The sequence below is a fragment of the Podarcis gaigeae genome, assembly GCF_964106915.1.
Source record: "Podarcis gaigeae genome assembly, chromosome: 3".
Classification (NCBI taxonomy): Eukaryota; Metazoa; Chordata; class Lepidosauria; order Squamata; family Lacertidae; genus Podarcis; species Podarcis gaigeae.
In genome coordinates this window covers 104,610,792-104,634,509 of record NC_139680.1, presented here as the reverse complement: position 1 = coordinate 104,634,509, position 23,718 = coordinate 104,610,792, and the positions used below count along the sequence as shown (strand labels likewise).

The 23,718-nt window shown below is 44.2% G+C and overlaps 1 protein-coding gene across 8 annotated transcripts in view; it reads right to left on the bottom strand.

The window, feature by feature from the left end:
* Positions 1-887: 887 nt before the first annotated feature.
* The window catches only part of ANAPC1 (anaphase promoting complex subunit 1), a 58,394-nt gene continuing 35,563 nt past the window's right edge, over positions 888-23,718 (bottom strand). For all 8 annotated transcript variants that reach the window (XM_083732979.1, XM_083732980.1, XM_083732981.1 and 5 more), the window contains exons 31-48: positions 23,483-23,617; positions 22,489-22,571; positions 22,035-22,113; positions 20,590-20,664; positions 16,426-16,502; positions 14,227-14,317; positions 13,122-13,175; positions 11,924-12,117; positions 10,198-10,284; positions 9,889-10,006; positions 9,654-9,731; positions 9,021-9,088; positions 7,802-7,940; positions 6,821-6,907; positions 5,694-5,789; positions 5,159-5,357; positions 2,303-2,437; positions 888-1,322 (exon numbers count right to left, since the gene is read on the bottom strand). In XM_083732979.1, the coding sequence (XP_083589105.1) occupies positions 1,207-1,322; positions 2,303-2,437; positions 5,159-5,357; positions 5,694-5,789; positions 6,821-6,907; positions 7,802-7,940; positions 9,021-9,088; positions 9,654-9,731; positions 9,889-10,006; positions 10,198-10,284; positions 11,924-12,117; positions 13,122-13,175; positions 14,227-14,317; positions 16,426-16,502; positions 20,590-20,664; positions 22,035-22,113; positions 22,489-22,571; positions 23,483-23,617 (1,911 nt within the window). In that variant the 3' untranslated portion in view covers positions 888-1,206. The remainder of the gene's footprint in view (positions 1,323-2,302; positions 2,438-5,158; positions 5,358-5,693; positions 5,790-6,820; positions 6,908-7,801; positions 7,941-9,020; positions 9,089-9,653; positions 9,732-9,888; positions 10,007-10,197; positions 10,285-11,923; positions 12,118-13,121; positions 13,176-14,226; positions 14,318-16,425; positions 16,503-20,589; positions 20,665-22,034; positions 22,114-22,488; positions 22,572-23,482; positions 23,618-23,718) is intronic.

Below are 23,718 nucleotides of genomic sequence, written 5' to 3'. Positions count from 1 at the left end.
CCCTGGAGGTGCACTCCATTGTCTCTCGAGACAGCCGGATGCCAACAAAAATAGGTTTGGCTGATAGGGTTGTAACTAGCCCAGGTTTTAAAGGATATTCAATACTGGTGCTGTTAAGTTTTTCACATTTACTTTGCAGGATTCAACGACGTGTGCTTCCTCCTGCAGCCCCTAAATCTGTTCTGGAGGGCTAGGGGCACACAGGGGAAGAAAGTCCTGTTGCACAAACAGACTGTTCCCCCCACACCTTAGCACTATGTTGAATTCCACCCACTGTTTTATACAGTGGTACCTCAGGTTACATACGCTTCAGGTTACAGACTCCGCTAACCCAGAAATAGTACCTCAGGTTAAGAACTTTGCTTCAGGATGAGAAGAGAAATCATGCAAAATTAAGTTCTTAACCCGAGGTACCACTGTACTTTTAAAAACCACCTTGGGTGGGCTATACTGAAAAAGGTGGCTAATTTTATAAATTTTATAAATAACTAAGCAGATCACAACATAAGGAAAACTGTATTACTGGGTGGGGTGGAAGAAAGTCGAAGCGGCACAGGGCTAGAATTTTCATTGGCACCCCCGTGTTTCTTGTAACATATAGTTGCTCTCTGAAAGTGCATGGAACCTGATTGATAGCCAGCACTCTCACCCTCACTACCATTCTATACTGAAGGAGTATGCATGGCAGCAGTAGTATACTATAGGTTTTGCTTGTTTTGAGCGATCAGACTTTGGAAATATATGTGCAAAGGTGACTTCAAAGAAGGCACTGAGCTGAGCTCTGTGTGTTTCTCCCACCTGGAGATTCAAATCGCAACATTTAGAAGAAACGGCCAACGTAGCACTGCTAGTTCAAAGATGCTGTGTCAAAAAGAGCTGTTGACAAATTGATTCCAGGTGGTTTATTTTCCCAGTTCATCATCAATATTTCTCTCTCTCTCTCTCTCTTTTGGCAAACAAGCTTTATTTACAAAAAGTAAACATATTAATTAGCACGGGCATGTAAACCGTCCAACAATATATAAAGCTCTCTCATTTTTTTATCACTCTCAAAACATAAAAAGGGAATGGAAAACGCCGAGGAAGAAGTTTGTAAACTCAGAAAGCAAAGCCTGACTTCATCAATGCGTCTTTTGTCCGATGTCAAATGCTAAATGGATACTGGTGTTTTGGTCGCTCGGTTGTGTCAAATTCAAGTTATTGCTTTCACAAAAACATTGCCTGTGGATTCCCCAGCAACAGAGGGGCGAGTCTTAGAAGGGCACGGACCGGCATTCCCAGGGGCTTGAATTTCAACAGCAATTCAGAGAAGGTTGTGCAACCTAGAAGGATAAAGGAGAGGGGGGGAAATGATTACACCTTCAAGTCGAACAAAAATACCAAAACAGTGCATTTTAGATGCAGAATGGCAACTCTGCTTCAGCAAAGAAGAAGAAGAAGAAGAAGAAGAAGGAGGAGGAGGAGGAGGAGGAGGAGGAGGAGGAGGAGGAGGAGTTTGGATTTGATATCCCGCCTTTCACTCCCCTTTAGGAGTCTCAAAGCGGCTAACATTCTCCTTTCCCTTCCTCCCCCACAACAAACACTCTGTGAGGTGAGTGGGGCTGAGAGACTTCAGAGAAGTGTGCCTGGCCCAAGGTCACCCAGCAGCTGCATGTGGAGGAGCAGGGAAGCGAACCTGGTTCACCAGATTACGAGACTACCGCTCTTAACCACTACACCACACAGTTCATACCTGTTGTGTGTATAAAATATGTCGCTGCATTTTACATTTTGTTATGTTTTTATACTCTGCTGGAAGCCACCCAGAGTGGCTGGGGAAACCTAGCCAGATGAGTGGAGTATAAATATTATTACTATTATTATTATTATTATTATTTGCACTGCCACAAACTCATTTTGTTATATTATTATCATCGTTATTTATTCAGCTCCTGCCTTCTTGTTCCTTACAACTGGTAAAGTACTGCTAAAGAGAGCAACCGCGTGTTGGCCAAATGAACACATCGCAATAGTTGATTTATTAAGAGGCTGAAGCTCAGGAGCAGAGCACAAGGCTTGCACGGAAAAGGATCCATATTCAGTTTCCAACATCTCTGGGTGGCTCTGATTCCTTCATTGCAGGGGGTTGGACTAGATGACCCTTGGGGTCCCTCCCAACGCTACAATTATAAGATTTGGCTTAGGTTGAGATGGACCAACTTCTGCATTTTGATACAGTGTTGGTAATCCAGGGTTTTCTCAGTGTTATTCCCTTTCCCCCACCCCCAATAAATCGTGATTAAGAGCTGGGTTTTAATCTTACCTTCCAAGCCTCCAGCTAACAGCTGTGCCGGTGTTGGAACAGAATGATATATGAGGAAGCAGGCCAATATACTTAGCTGAGATTCGTCGGTTGGCTGTCCACTTAAATAGGAGTGCAAGCAGACGTCGCCTCCAGCTGCAACACACAAGAGAGGTGAAGCTCAGATTTAGCAGATGGAAGCGCAGCAAAATGTTGCAGTGTGGAATGTTCCTGGTTCAAGGTTCTGACAAGCAAGGGCATCTATGGATGCAACCAGGCTCAGGGATATCATGCACTCACTACCTGCTGATTTGCCTCTTATATCCAATGCCCAGAGAGAAAAAAATATCATCTATTCTTAAGTGGTTCTCAGGCCAATTCCACCCAGGAAATGACAGTCCAACTCTTAGCTGAGAAAGACCTAAAAATTACACACCTGGTAGACAAATTTGCTCTGGCAGCTAAGAAGCTATGTTGATGATTTCTAATTTTAAAACTTTTTTGCTGTCATTTTTTTTAAATGCTGTAAAATTCTATAGGTTATGTTGTGTGGTTTCAGAGGAAAGCCTTGCTCTTGCCCTCTGTCGTTCATTGTAAAGGCCCTTGGCTATACACACAAAACTGATGATAACCAGCCAGCCATGACCTTCTAAGACAGTCCAATCCATTAGCCCTTCTCCTGGTTTTCCGTTCCGCACCGCTCTCAACAGTCAATCAGCATTCTGTGGCAACTGAGCATGCTCAATCCTTACTGCGCTGTTTGGGGTGGGTTGAGCCCTCCTTTATTTTTGTTCCTAAAGTTGTTGGGTTCTGGTTTTGTACTTCTGCACAAAGACAGGGCTCCCCAAGCCTCCTAATCTCTCTCCCTCTTGTGAGTCAATGATGTTGTTCTGGCTACATAAAGGTCAGCACTTTGCAAGTGAGTTTGCTATTATTACACCGGATTTCTTCATTTGTGTGTGCGTGGGGAGGTAACAGTTTGATTAGAGTCCTTTTCTGGCAGCGTGGAGCTGAATATGCTCCCCCGTCCCCAATGATCAGGACTTTCTAATTTCTCTGTGAGAACAGAGCCCTGCCTTCAGAACTTCCTGCTCAATGTGGGAAGAGGTGGAGCCAACTGAGGTGGAGACAGGGGCACAGGGCCTTCTCGGTAGTGGCACCCGCCCTGTGGAACACCCTCCCACCAGATGTCAAAGAGATCAACAACTACCAGACTTTTAGAAGACATCTGAAGGCAGCCCGGTTTAGGGAAGCTTTTAATGTTTGATGCATTACTGTATTTTAATATTTTGTTGGAAGCAGCCCAGAGTGGCTGGGGAAGCCCAACCAGATGGGCAGGGTATAAATATTATTATTATTATTATTATTATTATTATTATTATTATTATTATTAATTTGTATTATTATTATTAATTTGTATTATTTGTATTATTTGAATGCTTGAAACAGGGCTATGGTAAATAGAGGGAAGCCAGAGCTGTTTGATTCCTCCCAGGACAAAGCTTGTTAAAAATAATCTCATTCTCCAGGAAGGGGGGTGGACTTCCCTAAGAAGATGAAGAGAGATAGTCTAGATCTCCGCCCCCCTTAATGGCACATAGATGGGGTCCGCAGACAGTTTTTCTGGGTCATGTTGCCAGCATGACTAAGCCGCTTCTGGCGAAACCAGAGCAGCGCACAGAAATGCCGTTTACCTTCCCACCACAGTGGTATCTATTTATCTACTTGCACTTTTTGAGGTGCTTTCGAATTGCTAGGTTGGCAGGAGCTGGGACCGAGCAACAGGAGCTCATCCTGTTGCGGGGATTCGAACCGCCGACCTTCTGATCGGCAAGCCCAAGAGGCTCAGTGGTTTAGACCACAGCGCCACCCGCGTCCCTATGACACCCTTTGGTTACCTGCAAAAAAAAAAATGCTTTTGTTTTTGTTTTAAATTTCCTAATGTTGAAGCTCTTTTTTTAAAAAGAAAAAAACTATTAGCAGCAGTATTAAAAGAAATCAGTGTTAAGAAAACTGGTTTGCATTTTTGTTTTGTTTTTGAGATTGTTTATTGGTTTTACAGTGGTACCTTGGGTTACATACGCTTCAGGTTACATACGCTTCAGATTACAGTCTCCGCTAACCCAGAAATAGTACCTCAGGTTAAGAACTTTGCTTCAGGATGAGAACAGAAATCGTGCTCCGGCGGCACAGCAGCAGCAGCAGGAGGCCCCATTAGCTAAAGTGGTGCTTCAGGTTAAGAACAGTTTCAGGTTAAGAATGGACCTCCGGAACGAATTAAGTATGTAACCAGAGGTACCACTGTATTGTGCAAGCTGCCTTGGGAGTAATTTAAATTGAAGGGTGGCACAGAAATGAGTAAAACAAAATTCTCAGGCGTTGAATGTTGTCTCCAACGAAGTCATTGCATGAGCGGAACGATTTCCACCCGTGACACAGAACTTCTCCATCCTCTCCTGCCCCCACATGCCCCCCCACACTGCCACCCCTCCCCCAATCTGCTCCGGGAGTTCCCCCAGCCCTCCACACACAAGGGGAAGAGAGGGAGGGGAAGTTCCACTGAACACGTGGAAGTTGTTTGGCTCGCACAATGACTTAACTGGATTCAGCCCATACAGAGCCAGATGTTTTTTTATTTTTGGAACGGTTTCAAATCACGGTAAGAACCGAATCATTTTAAGACTTTCTGGCTTGCGCACAGACGCACAAAAACCTTACTAGAGATTACAAATGAACATCAGGTCATTTGGGGGCAGAAATTCATGGTCTTAGGAATTCATGGTCTTGGCTTAGCTATGTTGCCATTAAGAGGAGAGTCATATCTGCCAGCTGCACAGAACTTGCTTCTTTTAGCGGTAAATCCTCTGTTATTTTTACCTTGCAGCCACTGATCCAAGGTTTTATCGATGGAACACTTAATCACAGGTAAAAACTCAGAGTTCATAAAAAGGCCCCGGTGTGGATTTTTCCTCATTCTCTCCTGGTGACTTCTGGAATTGAAAAACTCTAGAACCAACTTTATCTGCCACAAGTCAAATGTCTCTGACATTTCTCTTTTTTCCAGTCTTCTCACAGCCTAGCGGAAAAGGAAAAGGAGCTTGAATTAGCTCAATACTGTTGGAGCTACAGAAAACTAGTTTATAAAATGAGTCGTTTAGAGACTTACATAATCAGAAAGAAAGATTAGGGGGAGCTTGCAAGATAAGTGTCACAGGGTGGCATAAATCTGCTACAACTACTCGTTCATGCAGACACGTTTCCATAGGTTAAAAATTAAGATATATTGCGATTACAAATGCAATACGCTTTTCGTCTTTGCTTTCTTAACGGGCAAAAACCAGCAGGAAAATAAGCAACCACGAGGAAAGCCACACTTTGCTGAAATGAAAAGGATTGCGCAGCCTGCTTTTACCTGGTCAATTGCGATGTAAGCCGGCAACATCTCGGGATTTTCCTGAGTAACACACTCGTACAGGATAGAAGAGAAAAGGTCGAACACTTCCTGTTTCTAAAAAAATGAAAAAGTGGTACATGTTGCAGTGGGTGGGGAGCCAGATGTTACTGGAATATAACTCCTATTGCCACTGACCATTGGTCTTGCTGGCTAAGGCTGATGGAATCCAACAACAACAACAACAACAACAACAACAACAACAAAGGTCGTGACTGACTCTGGGGTTGCGGCGCTCATCTCGCTTTATTGGCCGAGGGAGCCGGCATACAGCTTCCGGGTCATGTGGCCAGCATGACTAAGCCGCTTCTGGAGAACCAGAGCAGCGCACGGAAACGCCGTTTACCTTCCCGCCAGAGCGGTACCTATTTATCTTACTTGCACTTTGATGTGCTTTCGAACTGCTAGGTTGGCAGAAGCAGGGACCAAGCAACAGGAGCTCACCCCGTTGCGGGGATTCGAACCGGCAACCTTCTGATCAGCAAGTCCTAGGCTCTGTGGTTTAACCCACAGCGCCACCCGCACCCCTCTAATAATAATAATAGTAACACTTTATTATTTATACCCAGCCCATCTGGCTGGGTTTCCCCAGCCACTCTGGGCAGCTTCCAACATAGAGATTAAAAATACATTAAAACACCAGTCATTAAAAACTTCCCTAAACAGGGCTGCCTTCAGATGTCTTCTGAACATCAGATAGTTGTTTCTCTCTTTGACATCTAATGGGAGGGTGTTCCACAGGGCAGGCGCCACTACCAAGAAGGCCCTCTGCCTGGTTCCCTGGCATCTGGTTCCCTGGCAACCTGCCCACACTGGCTTACTGCCTACTCTGCTGGTACTTTAATTAAACTTTGGAGAGGCTGATTTTGTCAACTAGAATGCGAATAGTCCCACCCATACGTTCTTTTATTTTTAAATTCCTCCTGTGCAAAACCAGGATACTCTAGTCTTCCCAAAGCCTTACAATAATTCCCAGCAATTGGACATTTATAGGCATGCTGTCTCTGAGAGTGGAGTTTCGCGTTGGATCTGCTGAAGCCTGCCTTTTAATATATTTTTTAAGCTAGGTTTTGCACCTGACAACTTACCTGCCCCGTGTTTGCAGCCGGTTTGCAGAAATAGTCAGCAAATGAAAGCAGCGCAGGATCAGATGTAAAAGCAGAAATAGCTTCTGGCTGAAAAGGAAGGTGACATTTAAAATTAACGATTGTTTCCTTCTTTGCGGTTCATGGGGAAAGTGCAATTCATACAACCCTTCCTCACTGCAGGCTGCCACCTCCCAGACAAATGGTCCAGCCTTCTTGGAAAAAAATGTAATGGAGATAATACTACCCCTTAGCAAAAAGCTCTGACCTGAAAAACAGATTCATGCAGCTGAAAATCTTGCTACCTTACCACCACAGCTGAGCCAACAAAGTGGTATCATCTCAGCCCTTTGGGGGAGAATGAGACAGGCGGCTGAAACTTTCCCCAACACAGGTCAGTTTCTCATGCTATTTTGCACTGGCGTGAGGTGCCACAGGTGCCAACGCGGAGACATTTGGAGTCTTCCCGGTGAAATTTGCACCAGAATGACAGCTGCCTCTCACAGCTTGCGTTAATTTTCCAAAGATGGCCTTTTCCTTATAACTACTGGCCTCACAACCCAATGGAAAATTCAGTTTTTTTCGCTTTTTGCTTGTTATATACTGCAGGGGTCAGCAAAGTTTTTCAGCAGGGGGCCGGTCCACTGTCCCTCAGACCTTGTGGGGGGCCGGACTATATTTTTTGGGGGGAAATGAACAAATTCCCAAGCCCCACAAATAACCCAGAGATGTATTTTAAATAAAAGCACACATTCTACTCATGTAAAAACACCAGACAGGCCCCACAAATAACCCAGAGATGCATTTTAAATAAAAGGACACATTCTACTCATGTAAAAACATGCTGATTCCCAGACCGTCTGCGGGCCAGATTTAGAAGGCGACTGGGCGGGATCCAGCCCCCAGGCCTTAGTTTGCCTACCCATGTTGTATAGTTTATATTCGTTGCAGCTTCTTTCACTCAACAGTGGCCATAAGGACTACCTTGAACGCCCGGGCATCCGCATTCCGGTGAGTGACAGTCTGTGCCAAAAGGCTTCGCCAACCCATTGGGTCCTCTTTGTATGAAAGCTGCCCAGCCCTCAATTTTACATACAGGACTCCATCTTTTGAAAGAATTGATCTGCAAGAAGAAAGGAAGGTTTGGGGTTTTTTTGTTTCAGATTAAGAAATTATACATGCTAATTCACATATCTTGAGGACAGATATCATTGCACCATGCAACACCTGAAAGCATTACAAATTCCACACTCAGTTCCCTACCACAAACGCCGAGGTGAAGCACTGTTGTTTTATTCTGCAGAGTTTTATCCACCGATATACATTTATATCCAACATGGAACTCATTACGTTCCCAGGTGGGCTCCCATCCAGGCTCTGGCCAGACACACACCTGCATAGCTTCAGCAAGGTGGCTGCATCATGAACCCATAAGCTATGCATTAAGAGTTGTCGGATAAGGATATCTGCATGCCTACTGTCATGCAGAATATGAAAGAGAAAGCCAAGAAAAAGTGGTAGGGAGCAATGTCACAAAATGGGAAGGAGCTATGAAGGTTAATCAGTGACCCAAAAAATATTTCAAAAAGGGAAAACCCAGATTTCCTTGAAGGTTTCAGATAGATTTCTTTTTTTGAGCAGATTTCTTGATTATTATTTTTTTTTTTTTGAAGTAAAGGATTTGAGGGATTGGTTGGCTATCTGCCCTAGATGTTTCCAATTCTATTAATCATTTGATTTTATTGCCTGTTTTCACCCTGCTGATATATTAGCAAACCAGATGGAAGTGTGTGATATTCCTGTTGATGTTCTGTCAATTTCCACACTGTGTAACACCTTTGTTCCGGCAATCTGCACCAGATCCATTTTATAACAGGCACAGAGTTGGATCTCAAGTGAATTTCACGTGCAAAAGGGAAGGAAACGTCTTCTCTGCTTTGCAGAAGATGGGAAAAATCCACAGGTGTTCCACACATAGGAGAATATTGCTGGGTCAAGGTTGACATTTATATATATATATTTTAAAAAAACAGTTTAAAGCTGTATATCTGCTTAACACCAGCCACTGGACAACTCCTACAAGCAAATAGATTTTCCAACAATTGCAACAGCAGCTTAAATTTGGACTCTGGAGTTTCTGCAGTGCAACCGTAATTGTGGGCTGATATACTATTATTGCAAAAGCTTCACCAGGACTCCTTACTTTAAATGGTGTGTGCCTCTGCTTAAATCAATCAGCAGTTCCCAGTATCGGGGGCCTTTCACTCTGATCTGGAAACATAAAATAAAAATCAGTTACACAGGCAATTATACATATTGGATGGGATCAAAACACCATGGGCAGTGTCACTCACATCCAGGGACTTTTAACGTCCTCCCTTCCATGACTCACAACATGCATGGCTTATTAGACCTCCAGGAGCTGTACTCCTTAAGTCACAAAAAATGCACCTGAGATGACATTCCACCAATGATCTTTCCATTCCTTAACCGGAAATCCAGAGCGGGACTGCAGGTGCAAAATAGTGTGGGGGTGTGTGTTTTGCAAACCAAGTTTAAAAGAAGGGTTGTTAAACCGAGCAACCTAACCCCAAGCCCTGTCTCCACTAATTCTCATGTTATCGCACCCTACTTTCTATAATAAATATCAAACCTATGATGTCGTAAGGTGGCATGCCAAGGGACTATACTATTTCCATCCATTACATCTTGGAATTACACCATGGCTGCTTCAACCCCAGCTGTGCTTGTTGGGGGCTGATGGGAGTTGTAGACCAAAACAGCAGGAGAGGACCCAGCCGAAGAAGGCCGCCATAAAGCAAGCTCCGTCATATACCTGCTTCAGTAAGTGGAGTTCGGGAAGAAGAGTGGGTGCCATCAGTTCCTCGGTTGTTTCCTCATACCACTGAGTTCCCTTGGGGGGGGGGCAGAAATACAAAATAAACCACACACTTTAGTCAACCTGCATCACTGAAGAAAGCACATGACCACCATGCTGGCTCAGAGGGGCTGTGTACATTCTGCCCCCACCCTTTGGAAAAGTCCCCTTCACCCCACAGAACCAAGTCTACCTTGTAGGTAACCTCCAGCAGTGAGTAGCAAGGCGTATCTGTATCCACGTCCACAGGGACAAGGAGCCTGGGCTCTGCTGCCAGAACATACAGATGCCGCAAGGCCTGGAGGTGGTACCTGTGCATACAAAGAGTGCAATTACTGCAGGAAGGTTATTTTAAGGCTCCGTCCTGGATCTAACTGCTTTCAACAGGCACTGGGAAACTGAAATAAAGCCTCCCAGGGTGCAGAACGCATTATCTGTTGCTGGGTCCAACCGGGCTTTCCTAGGATCTTTGTTTTAACCAAACCTGCTGGTTAAGCCTTACCTGTTATCCGTACTGTGAACTGGGAAGTGAGGATACACGGCACAAAGCAGGGCAGCAATGGAAGAATTTGAAGTGCTAAGTGAGTACCTGCAAAGAAAGAATATATACAGTCATACCTCATGTTACATTTCCTTCAGTTGCGCATTTTCAGGTTGCATCCCGTGGTGACCCGGAAGTACCGGAAAGGGTTACTTCCGGGTTTCGCCACTCGCGCAAAATGATGTCACGCGCATGCGCAGAAGCGGCGAATCGCAACCCGCGCATGCGTAGACATGTTACAGATAGGTAGCCGTGTTGGTCTGCCATAGTCAAAACAAAAAAAATTCCTTCCAGTAGCACCTTAAAGACCAACTAAGTCAGTTCTTGGTATGAGCTTTCGTGTGCATGCACACTTCTTCAGATACCTATTCGTATTCGTATCTGAAGAAGTGTGCATGCACACGAAAGCTCATACCAAGAACTGACTTAGTTGGTCTTTAAGGTGCTACTGGAAGGAATTTTTTTTATGCGTAGACATGGGTTGCGTTCTTTTCAGGTTGCGAACGGACCTCCGGAACGGATCCTGTTCGCAGCCAGAGGTACCACTGTGTGTGTGTATATATATATACATATATGGACACGGGTGGCGCTGTGGGTTAAACCACAGAGCCTAGGACTTGCCAATCAGAAGGTCGGCGGTTCAAATCCCCGCGACGGGGTGAGCTCCTGTTGCTCGGTCCCTGCTTCTGCCAACCTAGCAGTTTGAAAGCACGTCAAAGTGCAAGTAGATAAATAGGCACCACTCCGGCGGGAAGGTAAACGGCATTTCCATGCGCTGCTCTGGTTTGCCAGAAGCGGCTTAGTCATGCTGGCCACATGACCCGGAAGCTGTATGCCGGCTCCCTCGGCCAATAAAGCAAGATGAGCGCCTCAACCCCAGAGTCGACCACGACTGGACCTAATGGTCAGGGGCCCCTTTAACATATGTGTGTGTGTGTGTGTGTGTGTGTATGCGTGCAATATAAGAGCATGGAATTGGTGCTTATCCCCACAAAGCAGAAATTAAGCACAGGTTATCAAAGATATTCATTTCTAACAATAAATGTCTGCTCTGTAGGGCTGTGCAAGCCTCAGACCAATTCAGTCCCCAAATCTAAACAGAGGCATTGTAGAATCCTAATGCTTCATTAAGCTTCTAAACCAAAATTAAGCATGCAGTCAGTGGCGGGGGAGGGGGGGAGGAGACCTGCCAGTAGTGAGTCTTACCTGCATCATCTCCTTCCCCCACCCCTCCTCTTTGCTGGCTTACAAACCCCACCACCACTTGTGATAGACGCAAATCGCTCCAGGTGGACCTGACCTGGGGTTGCCTCAGCATGAACAGGACAAATTCGAGATCCAACAAAGGAATCCAGGGTCCAGGATTTGTCCAGACCAGATGCACAGCGCTACTGCTCAGCCCCTCAAATTTTTACCAGACACCTTCCTATGCTTTTAACTCCTCCCTGTACTTCTGAGTCCTTTAAGACTAGAAAATGCTGGTGGTTCTTCTTTTGTTTTAATAAAAAAGGCCAAAGGCCACCTCAAGACTGCAATTAAGTGGTATACAATAATAACACAACAATATCTACTTTGGAAGGGGGAAGAAAGGATTGTGGACGTAACGAATATGCAGGGAGATATTGGGATGTTCATATGCATATTCGCTTTGAGGGGGAAAGGCTTCCCTTTGAAATGACGTTATTACCTTCCCCCTCCCAAAAAGAGGAGCCCGAGAGCCATATGATGTGCCATGTGGAACCCGTAGTTCATCTCCCCACCAGTCTTCTTGTGCATGAAGCGGCAGAGCTGGAGGACCTTCAGGTTTCCCGATCCCGCCATCACCATCGCAAGAGACATTAGCACCACACTCAGGCAAGTCTCCAGGTTGTAGTGGCCTGCCTTAAATATGGACACAGAGGAGGCAAGTGGTCAGTTCCACTTGTATCTCCTAAGCAGGCAAGCAACACAATCCCAGGCTCAGGAACAAGGAAGATCTTATTCAGAAATAATAATAATAATAATAATAATAATAATAATAATAATAATATTATTTATATCCCGCCCTCCCCAGCCGAAGCCGGGCTCAGAGCAGCTAACAACAGTAAAATAATACAGCATTCTAAAACCAATTCATTATAAAATCAGCTCAAATCAAATTAATGGCAACCATTGGGCTAAAGTTCTGTGAGGATTACCAAAGGAGGGATCTCAAATAACCCCTGCTTTAGAATAGCTGCACTGCTTTCCAGTTCATTTGCAGGCCCCATTCAAGGTCCTCAGGTGTGCTTAAAGCCGTAAACGACGCAGGCCCCAAATATCTGAAAGACCACATCCTTCTCTACAGACCCTCTTGGGCAATGATATTAGGAGAGGGGCCCCTCTGTCCTCAGACACTTGGGGTGGGGGTAGAAGCCTGCAAAAAGGACTTCTCTATGGGAGCCCCTAAGTTACAGAACTCCCTCCCCACAGAGATGCACTTGGTACCTTCATTATACAGCTTCTAGAAAATGATACAAGACGCACCTCTTTACCCTGGCTTTTGGCACTTGAGATGTTTATTTTTTAAGACTCCCCTTGTTTTTATGACGGGAAGTTGTTTAAAACTGTTTTTAATATTGTGTTTTAATGTTGTAACTTGCTCTGGGACCTTAGGGTCAAGAGTAGGCAATAAATAAATAAAGCAAGCTGTGGAGCAAATTCGGAACAAATACCCATTCCTCTTCTCAAACTCTTTGTTTAGCTAGCAGAAGGGTAGGTTACTGCAGTACTTGAAGATGTGTGGGGTCAGGGTAATGGTCCAATGATCCCCCCCCCCCAAAAAAAAAAAAATTCAACCAAAACAGCATTATAAAATTTTGGATTTTACTATCAACAATAGTGAATCTGGAGAAGGAGAAACTTACTATGGAAGCCGTAGCCGAGGACAAACACTTCATGAAATCTTTTGCAAATGTGTACTAGATGGAGGAATTCAAAATTGGCACATGTCAGGAAAGCGCAAGAAACAACCGTGGGGCAGGGAGTGAACCTGAACTCTCAAGACATGCAAACCACTCACTCGTCCACCCTGCTAAAGTCTCGCCCATAAATATGCATCGTTCATTATTCTTTCGTAAGATCAGAATCAGAAGAGACCTGAAAGCCCCCTGGCCCTGAAGCAAACACTTCTAAACCTATGATACAGAGGTAAGAAGAAGGGCTTCCTCAGTTTTTGCCCCAGTTTCATCAAACCACACACACACACTGCAGCCTCCCTTTGCAACCTCCCAGAAAACATGTTAAAACCGTTCAAACAGGCACCCTATAATGTTCTGAACATTATATTATTGCAGTAACAAGACTGTAGGTTATATTAAATTTGCTGCTGCTGCTGCTGCTGCTGCTGCTGGCCCTTTGTGGATCTGTGCCAGCAGAAAGCAGGCATGAGCTAGTTGTCCCAGGCATGAGATGCTGAAATGTCATTCATCATTATGGTAAAACCATCCACGTGGCTCAAGCAACGTAGTATGGAGGAGTTGGAAGAAACATCATTCCCCAACCCTTTTATTCTTTTAGGATAGGGGTGGGGAACCTGTGTCCCCTTCCCTAGAAGCTGTTGGACTCCAATTGCCTCTAGCTCTGTTCAGCAGGGAGCTTATTGATCAGGGATGCTGGGAGTCATTGTACAAAAACATCTGGAGAGTCGCAGGTTTCCTACTCCTGGTTTAGCATGTATCAGTATCAAGCTTTCACAGGGATCCGGCAGTCACAACTTGGCCTTGAAATTCACAGACACAGAACAGAGGGAAAGTGGGGGTTTGGGGAGGCATAAATTAAGTGCCCTGGACTTGCATATTTCCCTGAGATTACGTTACACTATAGAATCATAGAGCAGGGAAGGGACCACAGTGGTCATCTAGTCCAACCCCGTGTAATGCATGAATCTTTTGCCCAACATGGGGCTTGAAGCCACGACTCATCCCTGCAAGTCTATGATAACAAATCCTGACCAGCTACTGGTGCACTTACCAAGCAATTAAAGGCAGCTAGGTTTTCTGAACCGGCAAATCGAAAACCCAAAGACAAGCAGGCCCCAGCGATGATGTAGACATGAGCCTGCCTAAAAAGAAATGTTTGTCATAAGGTGTGTCTTCATATACAGTTAAAAGATTATATCAAATTACACTGGCTTCCACTTCCTCTCTGGTTAAAAAAAGTATCATGCAATTGAGCTACTTCAGCAACAGGAAAGATGAATTCTCCTAAAAAGCACTGGAGGAGTGAACTGACCTGTCTTAGGAATGCTCGCAAATAAGCCTTTGCTCATTCGGGATGCTGTTGCTAGGCACACTTTCCCATGAATTTATCCCATGACTCAGCTGTAATGTTCAGGGGTCCAAAACCACACGGGAGTGGTCAAGCATGTGGAACTTCAAAACAATAAATCAGGGCTTCCAAGCAACTGGCCATGGCCATGTGGCTGTGGATCTTTACCTTTCCTGCCCCGATCTGGCCACAGTGATCCATGCGATGGTCACCTCCAGGCTTGACTACTGTAATTCGCTCTACGCGGGGCTGCCCTTGAAGCTGTCCCAGAACCTCCAGCGGGTACAGAATGCTGCAGCGAGGCTCCTCACGGAGTCTCTGCCATGGGAGCATATTCACCCAGTGCTTTTCCAGCTGCACTGGCTCCCGGTGGAGTACAGGGTCAGATTTAAGGTGTTGGTTTTGACCTTTAAAGCGCTTCACGGCCTAGGACCCTCGTGCCTACGGGACCGTCTCTCCCGGTATGCCTCACGGAGGACCTTAAAGTCCAAAAATAGCAACACCCTAGAGGTCCCGGGCCTTCTCAACACTGGCTCTGGCCTGGTGGAATGCTCTGTCTCATGAGACCAGGGTCCTGCGGGATCTGATTTCTTTCCGCAGGGCCTGTAAGACAGATTTGTTCCTCCTGGCCTTTGGCTTAGAATCAGTTTGATTCCCTCCCCCTCTTTCTTTTTTCCCTTTCTCCTCCTGTGATGAGGCTGCATTTTAATGTTTTAATGTTGTATTATAATCTTGTTTTTAAGCTGTATTTCAAACAACTTGTTTTTATTATTGGTTGTTAGCTGCCCTGAGCCCGGCCTTGGCTGGGGAGGGTGGGGTATAAATAAAATTTATTATTATTATTATTATTATTATTATTATTATTAAACATTACAGAGATGCTGTGGGATGGTCCTGCATGAAAGAGGCTTGATACAACCTGGTTTATATATTTTCAAGAGTTTGTTCTCATATTGCTAATACAGTGCAAAAATGCAACCAAACCCTGGGGCTTTGGGACTAGATGGATGGAAGGAAAAAAGGAAGACTGGCAAAGGCACTTATTCAGCCCATTTCTACTAACTTCCAAAAGCTCAACAAGCAGAAGGAGATGCCTGCACACGGTCATCTCTAAGGGTGCGTGATTGCAATACATTTCCAGTACAGTCATACCTTGGGTTACAGACGCTTCAGGTTGCGTTTTTTCGGGGTACGGACCACTGAAACCCGGATGTACCGAACGGGTTATTTCTGGGTTTGGGCAGTCGTGCATGTGCAGAAGTGCTAAATCGTGCTTTGCACATGCACAGAAGTGCCGAATCGCAACCTGCGCGTGCGCAGGAGCACCGCTGCCAGTTGCAAACGTGCATCCCGCACGGATCACGTTCGCAACCCGAGCGTCCACTGTACAGGCATTTATGCGTGTGCAATTCCCGCATGCATGGGAAAGCAGCAGTGCTGTTGCGCTTTCCCACACGTCAGCAGTTAGCTGGGAGTCTCAGCAAAGCCCTGCTGCACCTCCAGCTCACGAGGAAACCTTCCCCAGAGGGGAACCGGACTTGGCTGAGCAGCTCAGCAGTCACACAGGGAAGAAGTTTCCCCGCATGCCAGCTGTACAAGATCCGCTGCCTCTCTGGCTCACGTGGATCAAGGGGCCTAACTCCACATATTTTTTATTTGTTTATTGAATTTATATACCGCCCTGTATCTGGAGGTCTCGGGGCAGTTCACAAAAAAGATCACAATATATAAAATAAAATAAAAACAATAACCCAATAATACCCCCCACAGCACAAGGAGCTGTCATGCTACAGAACCTCCCGCACCCACTGACATAATATGTCTAGGGCCCCTGAGTTCGTCCTTTGCTATCCCTGCCCAAGGACTACAGGAAGTAGGAATCGGTCCCATATGATTACTTACGCCAGAGTCTCCAAATTCAGGTCTTCGGAAGAAGGCATTTCAGTCGCATGAAGGGATACGCTGTTCTCCCTCACAATCTGTTAAAAACAAGCCAGCGGATGCAGAGTGTTATTGCTGTTTGTGCAAAGCTTTCTGTAGCTTCGTGATACACTTTACTTTTTAAAGTCAGAACCCAGCTGCAAGATTTTAATTTTGGGTGCCTGAAAACAAGAGGACTCCAGTAACCTATTCTTCCATTAAAGATACAATCTGTAAGTATTGCCTGTCTTCTTTTATAATGCAACTTACAGCTCACTTCTACACATGGTTAGCTGGAATTGACTTCCATGAATGGAGCTTGTTCTCAAGTCAGCATGCTTAGAATGTGTGGTTTGTCTTGTTTATGTGAAATAACATGTCGACTGCATGCATGTCTCTAGCCACAAAGTGTAGAACCCAAGGCAAAAATGAAGGAAACCAGAAAACTTGGGCAGTTTTGCAGGTCTGCCTGCCAGAAGCATCAAATGCATTTTCTTTAGTTTATTACTCTTTAGCAAGGAGCAGAAAAGGTGAAATTATCTTTTTTTATATATAAATATTTTATTAAGATTTTTGAATAAAAATGCAAAGATAAAGAAACAGTATAACATATATCATAACATACTTTCTTAACATCTTTGGACTCCCTCACACCTCCCGCTCCCATTTGCATCATTGTCAATTCTTGCCCGCAATTTATCATCTTGTTTACACTCTTGTGTCAGGTTCATTTAAATATAATCTGTTAGTTCTCCAATAGGTTTATAATTTTTCCTCAAACTTACTTATCATCTTAATTCCATCTAGTTTAGTGGTGCACAATTATTTATGATCTAGCATCCTTTCCTAACATTCAACCAAATTACAATGTTTTTTTAAATAAGTCTTGAATTTCTTCCAATCTTCTTCGACCCTCTCCTCTCCCAGGTCTCGGATTCTGCCAGTCATCTCAGCTAGTTCCATATAGTCCATCAGTTGCATCTGCCACTCTTCCAGCGTGGGTAGATCTTGAGTTTTCCAATTCTTAGCGATGAGTATCCTTGCTGCCGTTGTTGCGTACATGAAAAATGTTTGGTCCTTCTTTAACACCTTCTGACCGACAATGCCCAAAAGGAAGGCCTCTGGTTTCTTAGTGAAGGTATACTTAAATACCTTTTTCAGCTCATTATATATCATTTCCCAGAAGGCCTTCACCCTAGGGCAGGTCCACCAGAGGTGAAAGAATGTTCCTTCATTTTCTTTACATTTCCAACATTTATTATCAGACAAATGGTATATCTTGGCAAGTTTAACTGGGGTCATGTACCATCTATATATCATTTTCATTACATTTTCCTTCAAAGCGTTACATGCAGTGAAGTTCAACCCGGTGGTCCACAACCTTTCCCAGTCCTCGAACATGATATTATACCCAATGTCCTGTGCCCACTTTATCATAGCTGATTTAACCATTTCATCTTGTGTGTTCCATTTTAACAGCAAGTTATACATTCTTGAGAGTACCTTAGTCTTTGGTTCTAACAATTCTGTTTCCAACTTCGATTTCTCCACCTGGAACCCTAGCTTTTTGTCGTTTTTAAAGACTTCTTTAATCTGAGCATAATGTAACCAGTCTTGCACTTTATCCTTCATTTTCTCCAAACTCTGCAATTTCCAATTGTCTCCATCTTTTTCTAATATTTCCCAATATTTTGGCCATTTGGCCTCCATATTGGGTCTTTTTCGGGCCTTAGCTTCCAGAGGTGAAAGCCACCTTGGAGTTTTGTTTTCCAATAAGTCTTTGTATTTTGTCCAGACATTAAACACTGCTTTCCTGACAATATGGTTCTTAAAGGCCTTATTGCTCTTAACCTTATCATACCATAAGTATGCATGCCAACCAAAAGCATTGTTAAAACCTTCCAGGTCCAGTACATCAGTGTCTTCGAGAAGTAGCCAGTCTTTTAGCCAGCAGAAAGCTGCGGCTTCATAGTACAACTTTAGGTCTGGCAGAGCAAAGCCCCCTCTTTCTTTCGCATCAGTTAATATCTTAAACTTAATTCTGGGCTTTTTGCCCTGCCAGACAAATTTAGAGATATCTCTCTGCCACTTCCGGAAGCACTCCGTCTTGTCCACAATCTGTAGTGTTTAAAACAAAAACAACATTTTTGGCAATACATTCATCTTAATAGCAGCAATTCGGCCTAGCAAATAAAGCTTCAATTTTGTCCAACTGTCCAAATCTCTCTTAATTTCAGACCAACATTTTTCATAGTTATCCTTAAATAGACTCAGATTTTTTGCTGTTATGTTTACCCCTAGGTACTTTACTTTTTTAACCACAGTTAGTTCTGTTTCTCTCTGAAACCGTTCTGACTCTGTATCTGTCAAATTTTTCCCCAACACCTTGGTTTTCTGTTTATTTAATTTAAATCCCGCTACCCGACCAAAGTCTTGTATCAGTTGCAATACTCTTTTTGTACTAGATTCTGGCTCCTGCAAAGTCAAAACTAGGTCATCTGCAAAAGCTTTAAGTTTATATTGTTTCGCTCCGACATGGATCCCTTCCACCAACCGGTCCCCTCTGATCATATTCAAGAGCACCTCCAGAACCGATATAAATAGCAGAGGGGAAATCGGGCAGCCTTGTCGTGTTCCTTTTTCAATTTTAAACTCTTCTGTAACCACATTGTTAACTATCAATTTAGCCTTTTGTTCTGAATATATTGCATCAATCCCATTCTCAAAACCCCGTCCCACTCCCATTTCTTTTAGATTTCCCTTCATAAATTTCCAAGAGATATTATCAAAGGCCTTCTCTGCATCTATAAAAATTAACACTGCTTTTGTATTTATGTCTGTTTGCAAAAGTTCCAAGATGTCAATAATGTTCCTTGTGTTAGCAAACATGCGTCTACCTGGGAGAAAGCCTGCCTGGTCTTTATGGATTACTTCATTTAAAACTCTTTTAAGTCTGCTTGCCAAGACATCTGCAAATATTTTGTAGTCCACATTTAAAAGGGAGATGGGACGATAGTTCTTGAGTTGTGTCTTTTCAGTTTCCGATTTTGGTATCAATGTGATGAAAGCTTCCTTCCACGATTCCGGCGCCCTCTTCCCCTCCATGATTTCGTTGCTGACCTCCATCATTGGTTGAATCAAATAGTCTTTTAATGTCTTATAATACTTGGCGGTCAGGCCGTCTGGCCCTGGAGATTTGCCCAGTTGCATGTTCTGAATGGCTTGTTCAATCTCTTGTCGTGTTATTTTGTTATTCAGGATTGATCTGTTTTCTTGTGACAATTTTGTTAGTCCATTTTTTTCTAAAAATTGTTTAATCTCAACCTCATCTTGCGGCCCTTGGGTATATAGTTTTTTTATATATCTCTGGAAGCACTTTCTGATCTCCGCGGGGTTCTGAATATTTCTTCCTTCAATTTCTAAATTTGTAACTGTGTTTAATTTTTGTCTCCTCTTCAACTGCCAAGCTAGCAGTTTCCCACATTTGTTTGCCGATGAAAAGGTGAAATTATCAGCTGAATCCTGGTTTAAGAACATAGGAAGAGCCTATTGGACCAGGCCATCTACTGTGGAATCCTATTTTCGCAGTGGCCGATGCCTATGAAACCCACAAGAAGACCCTCCTGTGGTTTCCAGCATTGGAAATATTCCAGAAATAGTACCTTGGGTTAAGAACTTTGCTTCAGGATGAGAACAGAAATCGCACAGTGGCGGCGCAGCGGCAGCAGGAGGCCCCATTAGCTAAAGTGGTGCTTCAGGTTAAGAAGCATTTCTGCCTCTGACTGTGGAGACAGGGCATAGCCATTTGAAGCTAGGAGCCATTCATAGTCTTATCCTCCATTGATCTGTCGAATCCTCTTTTAAAGCTAAGCTTCTTTACTGGGCAGAGTGAAATGGTCGCAAAGGAACTGCAGATGCCTGCAAGCAACTTGTGCATATCCTGGTTTATTAAGACAGAGGCATTATGGTGAAAACTCGGCCACTGTGTGCACTAGAAAACTCGTGGTCCTCTGAAACAGGTGGCATGAAGCAGATGAACAAGGCACCCTCCTCCAGACCTGTTGATGTGTACAGGGTTCCCCGAGGGTAGAAATTCCCTGAACCGCTGGCTTCGTGTAACAGTTTAGTTGGAGGAGTGCTACTTACTTGTGGCACGTTGCTGTCAATCCACTTAGAACTGGGCAGAATGTCATCCCACAAAATCAAGCACCGAGCGAGCGTCTGCAAACAAAGAAAGAAGAGGATCAGAACAGGGTAAAGGAAAGCAAGTTGTGATGAGCTCAGAAACGGCAATTGTGTAAGAATTCCTAAGGAATCAATTAGAGTTGATCAGGAAGTTACAGGCACTTCTGTTTCAAGCTCAGAACCCAAAAGCACCCTGCAATTCTTAAGACTGTCGGAGAAAACGCAAACCCTCTTTCTCAGCACAGTGCAATAATCTACGCAAGAATTCTGTTTTGCGAACTCGGTTTGAACGATTTGTGCACCATTACACAACCAGACACTGGCTTTCATAGTCTGTGGCTAGAGTGTTAGATTGGGGTTCAAATCCCCGCACAGCCATGAAGCTCACTGGGTGACCTTAGGCCAGCCACGGTCTCTCAGCTTAACCTACATCACAGGGTTGTTGTGAGTATATAACTGGCGGGAAGAGAACCACATATGCCACCTTGAGCTCTCTGGAGGAAAGGTGGGATAAAAATGCAATAAACAAACAAGTAATGCCATGAGCCAACAGGACCAGATCAACTGCAAAGTAGCCTTTGACTCAAAGCCTAATACAGTGGTACCTCGGGTTACAGACGCTTCAGGTTACATACGCTTCAGGTTACAGACTCCGCTGACCCAGAAATAGTACCTTGGGTTAAGAACTTTGCTTCAGGATGAGAACAGAAATCGTGCTCTGGCGGCGCTGCGGCAGCAGGAGGCCCCATTAGCTAAAGTGGTGCTTCAGGTTAAGAACAGTTTCAGGTTAAGAACGGACCTCCAGAACGAATTAAGTTCTTAACCTGAGGTACCACTGTAATTTGAACAAGAGCATCTTGTTTAACTTTCTGAGTTGCATTTCTGGGCTTCCTTTTTTTGCTGCTGAAAATTGCCCCAGAATATATTTTTTTACACAACAAGCAATTTAGCGGACAGATTCAAGTGCAACTCAAGCTTACATTGCCAACCGATGAGCACACAGGTGTTTTGGCTTTGCTGAATATTGCACTTCTGCTGGCTACATTTGGCCTTGCACATACAAACTTTCTCTTATGCAAAGTGACTCTAAAACTGAGACAGGATAGAGAGCACTGTCGTGTGTGTGTGTGTGTGTGTGTGTTCTTAAAAAGATGAATGGCCTAAGCAGGAATGGCAACCAGCATGCGTCCAGACTGAAACATGCAAAAGTAATTCATACAATTTATTTTAACAGATTTGCATAAAGTAAACCCAATAAAAAGTAAACTACTTAGAAGCTTTTGTTGATTCAGTGGCATATAAACCTTTTTTTAAAAAAAAATCAATAAATAAGGAAATTCCGTTTTGAGCAAAGGGCATTGCAGAAGAGCAAAAAAACAAAAGACGACCCCAAAATATGAACATACCCTTAATAATAGAAATTCTGGTTTCACGAAGTCCAACAAATACATGGTATCTGGAGCTCGAAGCCAGTCAGCAATGGACCTAGCAAAATGTAAGTGAAAAAGTAAAATGAAAGAGTTCTGAATTACAATGGCTTGCTTAGGGAAGCATGAAGACATGCTTCAGTAGAGCACATCTTGAATGGCTGAATTTGCTTGTTGCTTTTCTAACTTCCTCTAATCTTTCAGCTCAGCCGCCCTCCTGCTACAATCTTCATACATTTCAGTAAGTTGCAGAGGCACAATTCCAAATGCTCAGACCGAACTGCAAAGCTTCCTTGCATTTATTGGGTGTTCCTCCATCACATTCTGGGGACTGCCTGCATTGTGATGAGTTGCAAGTACCCTTAAGCATGAAGTCCTGTGATTCTAAAAGCTTACGTCTCTTGAACTTAAAGCATGATTCCAAACCCAGTACCTGTTGTTAGTCTTTAGGTAGATCATCGCTAGCGCCAGAGTCGCGCCTGGGCACGTCACATCCACATTTATGGTGTCTCCTTCCTGTAAAGAATAACAGCAGGGAGATAAATCAGCCTGAATGCTAGAGAACGATGTCGCATGTTCCACTTTTGTATTTATTTACTTTCGTTCCACTTACAAATGGCTTCCTGTAAAAGATCTCAAAGCAACACAACTTTGCTTTGTGCGGGAGGTGGGCCAAGGGAAACCTCTGAAGGTGGTCTGATGGACTCCTGCCCCCCAAGAAAAGTAGGGCTGAGCCTAACCAGTAACTGAGATGGGAGACTGTCTTGGAACTCCACTGATGGTGCTCTTGTCGGAATCTCCACTCGGCCAAGCTGATAAAGCTCATCTTCCGACGTTAATTAACGACCTGAGCCTCTGATAAGGCTCCAAGGCACGTTCCCCCATTCAGCAGAGTTTCCAGCAGCATGCAGAAGTGATGAGATTTATGGCTACATGGCTAAAGAGTTTTATTTCTCGCTATGCAGACAGCAAAGAAAAATACATCCTCTCTCTATGAAAGCAGAGAGCAACTGAACAACAAAGGAACAGGAAACCACTAACGTCACATCCCATCTCCCGTCTCCCGTGAGACTTCCAACAGCCTGGAATGTCTCTGGAATGTAAACAGAGCCTTGTGACTCTAAGCAGCTGCTCAGTGGCAAACAGAAACTAACAGCTCTGAGGTCCCTTGAACAAAGGTGCGAAGAAACGAACCAACCTATTCCTTACAAAAGGATGAAGGGGAGAAGCTGCTGATTCTTGCAGTACTCAAAGGGCAGAGCTCAGTTTCAGAGCATCAGCCCCTGGCATCTTCAGGCAGGGCTGAGAAAGACCCCCTACCTGAAACCTTGGGAAGATGCTGCCAGCCAGTGAAGAAAACAGGGAGCTAGATGGACCAACAGTCCGACTTGGAATAAGGCATGGTTTAAGAAATCTGAAGTGTGCACCTTAATCTGGTAGCTTGGAGACTTGTGCTTTTCACGGTGCATTCCAGCTTGAAACCGCCGGTGGCCGCCAACCATATACTGGTAAAGCTGCTCAGGCACGTTGAGGTCCGACATGCCTATCAAGTTGCTGCCATGCTGCAGGAGGGATAGAGAGCAAAGGGTTAAATAACAACAACAACAACAACAACAACAACAACAATTTATTTGTACAACAACAACAACAATAATTTATTTGT